Source organism: Ursus maritimus, unplaced genomic scaffold (genome assembly GCF_017311325.1).
Source record: "Ursus maritimus isolate PB19 unplaced genomic scaffold, ASM1731132v1 scaffold_3, whole genome shotgun sequence".
Classification (NCBI taxonomy): domain Eukaryota; kingdom Metazoa; phylum Chordata; class Mammalia; order Carnivora; family Ursidae; genus Ursus; species Ursus maritimus.
Genome location: NW_024425563.1, coordinates 85211319 through 85223208, shown reverse-complemented (window position 1 = coordinate 85223208; position 11890 = coordinate 85211319). Strand labels below are relative to the sequence as shown.

The window sequence follows — 11890 nt, the reverse complement described above, 5'->3', positions numbered from 1 at the left end:
GCACCACGGCGGCAGCAGTTTGATGGTGAAGAGGAGGGTTCGGAGAAGGCAAGAAGTGCCCTGGAGTGACGTGGTGGCCTGGAGCGGGCTGCTGGCTGCCGGCGCCCGGAAGTGCTTGATTTGGTCCTGATGCAAACACAGTCTGTTGGGCAAGACTACCTTTAAGCTGATTATAATTCTGAAAGTTTGAGGAGGGCTGCTGGTTTTGATAATAAGACGAGGAAGAAGGGGGCGGAGGGGGTGGAGGGGGCGGTGCCGTGCTGCTCAGACTGGGGGCGGTAAACTGACTATATGTCGCTGAAGATTGTCCTGAGGGGGTCTGTGTGAATAGTGCTCCAGACGGGGCCTGCTGAGTACTGGCTGGAAGGTTCTGTGCTGCTGGGTAGAAATTTCTCTGAGGCTCTCGCTGAGGCGTTCCCACTTGAGGTGACTGTGCATGATGAGGCCTGTAGGGCGATCCTAGCTGCTGGGAAGGGGGCTTTGGTGAGAGATAACCGTGCTGCACAGGTGGGTGGGGTGTCGAGGACTTGGGAGGATTTTCTACGTGAGGGGACGGAGGACAGTGCAACTTGACTGGCGCGGACGGCAGCTTCTGGGAAAGTTGCTCGGCTGAGCCTCGAGCGAGCGGCTGAGGAGGGTTCTTTGGAAGTGCTTGCGTGTTACTTAACAGCTGCTTCTGGGGGAGCTCTGCTTTCAGGTGCACCCCGTTCTCCGCTTCCGACGCGGTAGCTGTGGCCTCCCAGTGGGAATCGGACTTTGTGGGTATTTTCCCATGTGGCTGAACAGGAAGTACGGGTCCCGGGGAACCAGGCTGTGGAAAGAAAACGAACCCCGTAAGGAACGTCTTACATGTATTGAGGTTTGTTACCAGTGGTACTGAATGTCACTTCGGATGCACTTTAGAAAGGGGGAGAGAGTAAGGCGGACTGGGGAAGTCCGTCAGAGACGGGGGGGGTCCTGAAAGGGCAGCTTTTTCAGCAGTTCAACGAGTTCTGGTCCTGAACTTAAACTGAATTCCCTGGATTAATTTTTATGGAAGACAAGGAAAGAATGGCCTTTATGTGCGATTTGCCTTTTTCCCCTCAGTGATCCAACCCGTTTTTGAGCCTTATTCTGCAAGAATTCCAGTAAGCTCTGGCACTGAGCAAGTTTTAAGTCTGCTAACAGGACCTGCTGCACCCAACCCGTCTGGGTAAATAAACGTGCTCACCCGAACTGGTGCATTGTTCAAATACGAATAAGCCAAGTACAAGACACTTAAATGTATGTGATGTTACATAGAAGAAAAAAAGAAAACCAGTCTCATCTTCAGTTTCCACAGATATTGCCCCCACACGAGACCAGCACATCTTCCCGAATCAGGATGGCGACAGCATTTCTTTTCAATGGATGTCCTCTGACCTTTTGTTTTTAGAGCACTGACTGCATGGTCCTAAATTGTATGAAAAGACTGAACTTCCTGGGGTGACAGGGGTGGACCTCTAGGAGAAAATGTAGAGGACTGAAGCGCAGAGAGCACGTTAGACCATCTGGTCCCAAAGTGTCCAAAAATTGCAAACTGACGCTTGGTATGGCAGGAGAATCTCCGTATGCATATGAGCACCCACTTTTCTGAATGGCCATGTTCAAAGGTCAATTTTATTACCTTGTTCACTTTTGAAGGGCTTTTACAAGTGTTTTGAGAGGTGTCTGGGGATGGACATTCACTTGTAGTCATGGGCTCTGGATTTTCAGGGTCAGGATCTGTAAAGCAGAAGAAAGCTTGAGTAAACGTAACATTGCATGACCAGCACTGCCTTGCACTGACACTACAGAGCAGTGTGAACTCTCTTCAGCCCGACTTTGTAGAAGGCACTCTCCTCGCTGATTCAAAAAGGTTTTTAAAACAATAACCATGACAGGTCATCTGCTTACTGACCTTCCATAAGTTCACTGAAAGGAGGGACTGGGCCCTTGGGTTGCAACTGGGGAATGTGATTTGAATGAGATGAAGGTGAAGACGGAACATGACTCGGTGAACATGGGACACATGGTGACTCTCCCCCTAGAGATGAAGCAGACCCAAAGAGAACATTAGAACTGCAAAGAACGAGGGTGCAGAGGGATTAGCTGGCTCCACTTTCTGGCAAAGGAACAAGCTCGCTTACCACTGTCTTTATCTTTGCGGTGATCACTGAGAAGTAGTGCTCGCTGGTAACTCCTTTCTCTCACTTGCTCCACTGAGGTTGAAGCGGTCCTTGAACATAAAATCATACCATCAATTCAAGGAAGCTACTGCCAGCTAGATTATTCTCTGTCCTTGATGGTCAACATGTCCTCTCAGACCAAGGCTTTTGTTCTGCTGGGAAAACACTCAGGTGTAACGCTTTGAAAATAGCCAGACTCCATTCTCCTTTGTCTTAAGCAATTTCTTGGTGAAGGGGCGGGGAGGGGAGGTTGTGAAGTGCATCCGCATTCAGAATGTCACGGCGGGTACCAGCTACACCCTTACAGATCACCCCGTGGCTGGACTGTAAGGCTAGTGGGAAGCTCTCAGGGGGAAGGGGACCCAGAAGGGAAGTGAATGAGCCCTTCTGCCCTTGCCAAGACCCATCCCATGTCCAGCTTCGGCTGTTCCTACTAAAGAAATACTAAAACTTGGTTCTTCTTTTCTGAAACTGGTTAGGGATATAAGGAAATCGCAGGATGCAGACTATGAAAAAAGTTCTTTGGAGAGGAATATTGTGAAAAAGGCGAAAATCGTCAAAGAGGATCTCTCAAAATTAGGACTGCAAACATCTCTCTCCTTAGAGCGGGGGAACAAGAGTTCACTACCCAAAGCTTGTGTTTTTCAGAACAGCACACTTCAGATCTTTACAGATCTAGCTGAGTTCACAATCAGCTATGGAAAAGATCCTGCCCGGATGATAAAAAACAGACTAATTATAAGGTATACTACTCGGGAGTTCGCTCTTTTAGACAGGCTTACCATTGGACTTCTGGGTCGTTCTTCTCACTGGCAGAAGCTTCCTTAACAGGACAGTTACTGCTGGTTTCTTCGGACATAGCACTATAAACCGCAGCTGGTGTTGGTAACGGCAGGCTGGCGGTACTTTCTAGCTGCTCCCCGCTTTCGCTCCTGCTGGCACACCCGTCACCACCGTTGCTCGAGTTGCCGCTTGCGTGAGGTGACACACTAACCAGTGGAAAGTGCTCGGCCTTTGAGCCGCTCTTCCTGGCTTCCCGCTGTCTTTTACGGTATTCTAATAGCGAGACCTTCCGCAAGAAAGAGAAGGAAGAGCCAGTCTTTTATTCTTGTTTTATATGTCAGAGTCAATCTATGCTTTTTTTTCTAAAGAAAATTACTACATTTACATTAGGAAAATTATGTAAAATGATTTGATTTTGAACAAATAATAACAGTTAACAATTATCAATGCCTATTATAAGCCAGGCATTGTATTTAGATGATTTACATACATTATCTCATTTAATCCTCACAACAACCCTATGAAATAGGTATATTATCATCCCCATTTTACAGATGAGGAAATTGAGTAACTCACTCACTCAAGGTCACACAGCTGGTGAGTGTTGGAGCCGGGATTCGAACCTAGGTCTTACTTGAAAGCCCGTGCTCTTTCCACTATACTACATTGCTTCCCACAAAGTTGCCAACTGGACTCTGTTATAAAAATTAAAAGCACACATCACTAAAATTCTTTGACTTGCAAAGCAATAAGCCTATTTATTAACAAATAAAATAAGTGGTGTAGTTTATCCCATTTCTCTGAAATAAGGCATTCTAATTGTCTGTCTCAGTACATCTGCTGCCAACCAAATAATGGTGGTGAAGTCAGGGAACTTACATTATTATTTACAGAACACTTTTCAAAATACTCCTATCCATGGCCTAAATACTATCGATATTCTGGATGATGAAAGCAGCGTTTCTCCAATACAAGGCTGCCTGTTCTATGTAAAATAAGGATAATAAAAACACAAATATTATTCAACTCTGTTTATTTGGCTAGGAAGTGGTTATTATTTTTGAAGTTACTCTTTCAGTGAAATAAATCATCTTGAGATTTTTCTGAAACCACGTTACAAGCATTTTCCCTATCACTAGAATGTTTTACTTCTCTGCAAATATCTTCTAATTGAGCATTTACAAAAGGTTTAAAAGTGTACATACCAAAAATTTAACTTGAATAACTGGAGTACGAATGCCTTACATAATACATAACTGCTAATAACCCTCAGAAGTAGTATGAAAAAGACACTATTAAAAGGACTAAAATCGTTAAATTTGTAACCTTTTTCTTTTGTGGTGGATTCTGGGGTGTGCAACTTCCGTCGATCAAATTGTCATTAACAGTCCGTCCGAAACCAGAAACAAGCCCATCTTCTGAAGTACAAAACACAGGTGTTTCCATAAATATGCCTCTAGTATCATCCTGCATCAGGCACTTTGACTCACTTATTCGGAAGCCTCCTCCAACCTCCAACTGATGTGAGGGCGTCAGGTCCCTCAAGTTAGAGTTTACTGAGAAGTTAACTCCTGTTCTGTCAGGACTCTTTACCCAGGAAGAATACATTGTGCCCCGTCCAGAGTGAGTAGATTCCAGTTGGCTGTTAGAATCAGTCCTGTCATGGGTAGGTGGTTCCATGGTTTTATGTAAGGCAGTTTGCTCGATTGCATCGAGTCCCAGCTGAAGGTCTGACACAGATTCCTTTTCTCCAGGGCACTGCCTGTTGACTTCAGTCCTACTCCTCGGGCTGGTGTAACCAATAGTCTTTATTTCTTGCAGACCCAGGTCAGTTAAATTAGAATTTCTAAAAGGCCCCAATGTTAACATGGTTGAAGATCGGTCATATCCCTGTTCACAGAATTAAAACAAAAAATTACACAAAAAACCACATCTTGAGACTACTAATTTTAAAATCTCCCAATAATTTATACAAAATGATGGTAATAGGAAAAGGTCACCAATTTAAATAATCTTTTTGAATAACTTCTTACCTCTTGATTATAAGTGCGTCTCTTAATTTCTGGAGAACTTTCTGGGGAAGAAATATTCTACATAAAAGAAATAGAATTGAAAATTAAAATATGTAACTAAATCCATGATAATTTATAGAAATGAAAACTTAAACCATTACACAGACTTTGGTTTTAAACTTTTTTCTGTTTTATTTCCATTCCCCCACAGAAGACCTCTTGCTTTAAAATCAATTTGATAGCCAGTCTGATGCTGAGTATCGATAAGATGAAAGTTATGCTCATTTTAATAAAAATGTAAAAGTTTAAATTCACATCAGTGCATGTTCCAGATTTGCTCTTTTGGTTTCTTAACAACTTTCTTCCCCTTACTCATAAGGCACAGTAGTTGTTAAGGGAGGGGGTGTGTGGAGTGGGAGCTGTTAAATACCATCCCCACAGGTTTTCTTTCACCCATTTAAGTTTCTCACCTCAAAGTGCATGGTATTCCCTGGTGTGCCAGGTGTTACTGGGGTAACTGGTGAATATATGGGCTTATAACCATTTCTGCAAGCTTCATCATCTGATTTTACCCGTGGAGGAGTGGCAAATGATGGGTCCATGGGAGTAATATCTGTGTGAGTCGGTGTAGCATACGGCGAAGGAGTAGGTGTGGAGGTTTCAGAGTAAGCAGAATCTAGTAACTGATAAAGTCTTCGTTTTTTTAGTGGTGTAGTTAGATCTGTTGGCACAATAAGAATTCACAGACATTATATTGATGGTATTTGCTACAATCTGTAATATATTCTGAGAAAGATCAAAACATCAATGATAGTAATTATAATGAATTTCACCCCCAAACTAAATTTCAGGGTTTCTAAAGATACTACTAACAGGAAACAATCTCTCCCCACCCCCACGAGTTACTTTTACTATTAACAGCACGAAATATCTTGCCAGATGGCTTACGGGCCTAGGAGTCTCTGCGAAGTTTTAGAACTACAGATGTGAATTTAACTGATTTCCAAGCATTCTTTTCGATCTGAGAAGCAGCCCCAAAATTCACCCATAAACCCCAATATACGTAGTAGTGCATATTTGAGGTTTTCGTGTTTATCTTCATCCAAAAGGTTAGAGGACAGAAAAAATATAACGAAATGGTTTATTTTATAAAATATGTAACAACTAGAATGTGTCTGTGATATAAGCTATATACGTCCTGCCACATTCTTCACACTAAAACAACACTGAAAAGAAATTCTACCTGGAAGGGAACAGCTATCATTTAGTAGTAGTGGACTTTTACTTTCACCATTCACCGTAGGACTTCTGGATCTTTCTTGACAGGGTGAATTAAATCTATGTAAAATTGCTGAGTTTTCCTCTTCTAAGGCTTGTTTCAACCATCGCTGAAATACATAACAAATGAATAGAAATCAGTTTGTAGCTGTTTATATAGCCTATAAATGTAGAGCTGATTCTAAAAGCACTTCACTACCAGGAATGGTAGTAAGGAAGGAGACTGGCCCTTGGCTTATCCTAGATTTTTATATCCAAATAAAAGTTTACCTTCTTGCAGGAACCAGAAATGTTTTCAGTAGGTTCTTTTTTTCTCCTTTTTTCTGAAAGGAATGGTGAAGTAAATCGAATATAGTGCTTAGGAGTAGAGTATACATGGGGACTGTAGGCCAGGCCTGGTAAGGAATTGAGCTGGGTAGCTAACACTTCAGGATCGGTAGTTATGCGCAGAGGCCTTTCCGAAAGGCTGTCTGAAGGTTTTCCTGTCTTCTCATTCTTCTCACTTAACCACTCATTGACCAAGTGCTACAGAAAAGAAAAATGTGGATCACTCTATATGTAATTGCACAGATTATCCTACTGAACATTTTGATACCAAATTAAAAATTGATGTATTATCCAAAATGACACGCTGGATAATTGAAATCATTCCTAGATGATGTCCAAAAAAATCAATACGTCATTACATTTCTTTGGTTAACTTCTCTTACTCCTAAAATCTTTTATACAATAGTATTCTGCCAGGAAGAAAACACATGGTACCTTTTGTAAAACCGCAAGGTCTAAGAGACTCCAGTACCACCTTATAAACACAAACACTGAATTTAGGTTTGTTACTGCTTCTGTTATCAGTCTACACGAAAAATCTGATTTTATGCAGTGTTTTTCTACCCTGGCTGCCTATGAGAATCTCCAGATGATGAGACCAATGCATATACATTAAAAATAAATAAATAAATAAAATGGTGTCAGCACTGACAATCACTGTTTGAAAATTTACATAGTCCTTTTTAAATTAATTCTGATTTATTTTTATCTACACTGTATGTAATTCAGTCTTTATTGGTTACATGAATATACCTGATCCCAAAATATGACGACTATTCAACTTCGTAGGCTAGTTACAGTTATTTAATAAAGCAATTGTAATGGGCATGGAAATAAGGATAACATCTGTCAGCACAAGCACATTTTGTCTGCTGTGTGACCATTCGTATCTTTTCTATCTGGTAATCAAGTAATGTTATTTTTACTCTAATTTGTTAAAAAAAAGTACTAAAAGTAGTATATGCAGTCTCACACACAGATACACAGACACATTAAATAATCTACCGACACTGTCTTCCAGTGATAATCAGTAAAACATCCTAGCATCTTTTTTTTTTCCCTTCTTTTTTCCCCCCAATGTATGTACAACTGCATATCCTGGACAAACAAGAGAAAGCTCATGGAGTCAGCAGCCAGACTGCCTGGGTAGGAATCCTGGCTTTGCCATTTACTCTGTGACTTCAAGCAAGTTTTAGAACTTTTCTGCATCTCAATCCTTATCTGTAAAAGAAGGGTCATAAGAGAAACTAGCTCTACAAGTAGGGTTATTGTGAGGATTAAAAGAGCTAAATAACATACATAAAGCTCTCTGAGGAGCACAGTATCCGGCACAGAGGAAGTACTATGCCTTATTACACCGAATGAAGCCTTCACATTAGGGGAAATCATGATCATTTGGTGCTCGAACACTATGTTGTTAAAAGAGGGGAAGACCATCAACAAAACCTGTGGCAAAGAAGGCTTTTTTAGAGAATCAAATGGGAGCAAGAGTCTGTATCTCAGACCAAGAATTTAAATAAATTGATAGTGCCACAATTCAGCCATTTAAAAATTAAAAGGCAGGAATTAGGTCATATCTGTAGTCAAAAAAGTAGCTTCTCTTTTAAACATGAGTTTTTCTTTTCACTAATGTAAATCACAAAGACAAGTTGCAGTTATTTTTTTGTCCTTCCAAAGTGGGCAAAAATAACTGCTCATTGTTTGGTTTTGTTTTTTTAATTCCAGTATAATTAACATACATTTACCTGCTCATGGTCAAGGCAAGTGTTGGCTTGCTTGTTCAAGATCTGTGGGGCAGTAAGGAGGAGTACACCCTTCCAATTAGACAAAACTGTGTTTAGATCTTGTCTCTAACTAACCCTCTGACTCGCCATTAAAGTATACTCCTGGTATGTTTACTGAATATACTTCTGGCTTCAACAGAACCTACAAACTGTACTGAATCTGGTAAGAACAAGATAAATTGGGTGCCTGGGTGGCTCAGTCATTAAGTGTCTGCCTTCGGCTCAGGTCATGGTCCCAGGGTCCTGGAATCGAGCCCTGCATTGAGCCCTGCATCGGGCTCCCTGCTCAGCAGGAAGCCTGCTTCTCTCTTTCCCACTCCCTCTGCTTGTGTTCCCTCTCTCGCTGTCTGTCAGATAAATAAAATCTTAAAAAAAAAACAACAAGATAAATTAAGTTTCAAAACATTTTGTTATGTAAGTGTACAAGAAGAATCCAGTTATGATCTAACCCCCCCCAAAAGAGCTTAAGGATTACCACTTTGATATCTCTGTTCCAATCTACTATAGTCTACTGGGTGTTGGGGGTGTTTCGTAAGGATGTTCTGTTATTTCTGAGCTGTAAAGCTCAGGTTGCTTGATCTCAGTGAACAGTTTCCCATAATTGCTTTATTAAGTCTGACAGTTTTTCAAAGATGAATAAACTCCTCTAAAACTACCCTTCTTTATGGCAATCATTAATTTCTTCACATAATTTTAATAATCTACCTATACTGTGGAAATTGTAGGAAATAATAAGACGGATAAATTGTAGGAAATAATAAGACGGATAACATGTAAAACCAGTTGTTTCTGCAAAGTGTAAAAAGTGTACATAGGGTACGCAAAAAAAGGAATTTTGATAAATTATTAAAATCATTACATTGCGATTTGCAATTCTAAAAGGAAGTCTTGATATACTGAATATTGTAACTCTCTTTACTGTTTTTAAGTCTCATTCTTAGTTTAAAAACTCCGTTAAGTGTAAAAACTATGCCTCTTGTTCTGTTCTAGTCCTTATGTTATAGAGTGAATCTTAAAAACACAAATATATTTAACATCATAAGACACTCTTGTTAGAAAAGAGTTCCCGTGCTCCTGAAGAGCCCTACCTTCTTAGTTTTCGGGTACTTCGCAGGACATTTAGTAAGTGCTGGGACTTCAGTTTCGGGAATCAGTTCTGCTAGTGCAGTTTCAGTTTCTGGTTCTATTGCAAGTACAGTATTTTCAATATCGTTCTGTTGTGAAGTGACTTCTATGTCAGGGGAAGATGGCTGGATATCTGAACACATGCTGACAGTCCTGTGTCTCCGACGCTGCTGTCCAATGTGAGTCCGACTCCGAGAAAAACTTTTTCTCTGTTTAGTTCTATTCACTTTGGCAGGGGTTGGCTTGCTAGCAGTTTCTTCTTTTGCTTGTTCCTAAGTCAAAATACAACAGGGTGGAACTTTTGATACTATGTTTATAGAAATGAGAAGTTGAAATCTAAAAGCATTAATCTACTTCAGAAGCTAATTAAGTTTATGAATTCTGATAACATAACTTTTTTTTACTCTAAAACAAAGAATCTTATATCTCAAGTCTAAATTCTCAGGATTTGAAAAATGCTACTGAACAGCATTAGACATTAAAAATTCTTGACAGATGCAACTAAATCAGGTGTGACAATTTTATCGGCAAGTGCTTAAGTATGAAAACAAAACCAAGCCCAAATAACAATACCTGAATAACTTCAGCATCACTGACAATCTGTGCATCTTTACATTCAGTTTTAACTTCAGTTTTGGCTGTGCTGATCCTTTCCAAAGCTTGTTCTCTTCTCTTCTCTCTTTTTTCAAGTCTGGCAAAAGCTTGCAGAATTGCTTCCATTTTCCTTTCTTCTCTTGTCTACAAATTTAAATTTCAAGTGGCATAATGTCACTGAGCTGAAGTAAAATTCAAAAGTCCAACTGTTCGTGGCAAATGTAAAAAATAAATTCTATGATGTTAGCAAAACATTTCTGTTGATGACAGCTGGGGGGGGGGAATATTCATTCGAGATCCTTCAGAGTCTGAAACATCTCAGGAAGCCTTGTCATTACAAATACATTGCATGAAAGGAATACTTGTTGGATGACTGTCAACAATAAAGTAAAACCAAAAAAAAAGGCACAAAAAACTACTTGCTTTACCAAACTGAAAATTTTTCTCAATAGGGAAGTTAGCCCTTTTTAAAATAAGATTCAAAGTTCCCACGTTAATGAACGTTGAAAAGATCACATTCACAGAAACTTAGGGAGTGAATACATTATTGACATGTGGCAGGATATTACAAGGTGAAGTCCTGGGTTCAAATTATGTCTCTAGTCATTTACTATCTTTGTGACCCTAGGCAACTTAACGACCCTAGTTATTAACTTTTTTGAGCCTCTTACAAAATGTGGACAATAATAATTACACTTCACTGAATTGTTATTGAGTTCAAATAGAAAATATCTGTGCGGCTTGCCAACAGCACTTGGAAAATGGGAGGCGTTCCCGAAGTGTCAGTGATGATTCGCACTTTAGCCTTATCGCCCTCTGTCACAGTTCTTACATGGCATTCTTCAACCCTCTGACCTTCCTGTCTTCCACTGACAGTTTAAGGCAGGGACTGAGGAACAGCAAGAGTTCCTTTGTCCTTCAGTTCTCTTTAGAGAGAGAATATTAAAAGCACAAGACCCAGAGCCTTGGCCTGTGGGCCTGGCAAGCACTTCAGCTTTCGGCCAGAAACAGGACGCACGTCCATGGACTGACAGAACCAGGTCCTGAGTCTCAGAGCCATTTGGCTTTCCTCCTCTTCTGGTCAGTGACGTGGGGAAGAAGGGTTAGGAACTCCTGCTCGGGCTGCATGGTCTTCTCCACACTGGAGCTTTAGTCCCAGTAACTGTCAGCAGAGGTTTAAGCATTAAGACATCTACATTCTGAAAACTGCTTGCTGTATTTTTTCCTTCATTTTTAAAGAAAGATTTATTTTAGAGCTAGAGCGTGTGCTTGAGCAGGGGGAGGGGGGAGGGAGACTCCGCAAGTAGATGCCCCTGGTTAGCGCAGAGCTGGAAGTGGGGCTCGATCCCAGGACCCTGGGAGATCACGACCTGAGCCGAAATCAAGTGCACCTGCTAAACTGACTGGGTCCCTTTTTCATTTTTTTCACTCAATAAGGGGACAAAAATGGTCTATCAACAGACTCCTCTGACAATACTGCTAAGCTTCTAGTTAGTCACAACAAACTGCCATACTCCAAACTTGTCACTCTTACAAAACTATTATCCTCACTTTATATTACAGGTAAGAACACGGAGGTCCACAGAGGTAATAAGGTTGCTTGTTTGTGGATACATATGTACATATCCCGCTGCTCTTGCTTTAGGATGGGCAACTGGCACTAAAATAAACAGCACAGGCAAAAGTGGTCTTTTCACTGGAACTGGAAGTTTACTCAAACCCCTTTCATCTTATGGCTCTTTATAAAAACCCTAACTTTAGAAATCTGGAGTAATTAAATGATTTTCCTAATGCTTCACCT

General features: G+C 40.7%; 1 protein-coding gene across 1 annotated transcript in view; it reads right to left on the bottom strand.

Annotated features, from left to right (window-relative positions):
* The window catches only part of KMT2E (lysine methyltransferase 2E (inactive)), a 95100-nt gene that overhangs the window by 2425 nt on the left and 80785 nt on the right, over positions 1 to 11890 (bottom strand). The window contains exons 16-26 of the mRNA XM_040644362.1: positions 10069 to 10233; positions 9459 to 9767; positions 6530 to 6784; positions 6225 to 6369; positions 5452 to 5702; positions 5003 to 5059; positions 4296 to 4859; positions 2969 to 3255; positions 2148 to 2236; positions 1919 to 2044; positions 1646 to 1743 (exon numbers count right to left, since the gene is read on the bottom strand). Coding sequence (XP_040500296.1) covers positions 1646 to 1743; positions 1919 to 2044; positions 2148 to 2236; positions 2969 to 3255; positions 4296 to 4859; positions 5003 to 5059; positions 5452 to 5702; positions 6225 to 6369; positions 6530 to 6784; positions 9459 to 9767; positions 10069 to 10233 — 2346 coding nt within the window. The remainder of the gene's footprint in view (positions 1 to 1645; positions 1744 to 1918; positions 2045 to 2147; positions 2237 to 2968; positions 3256 to 4295; positions 4860 to 5002; positions 5060 to 5451; positions 5703 to 6224; positions 6370 to 6529; positions 6785 to 9458; positions 9768 to 10068; positions 10234 to 11890) is intronic.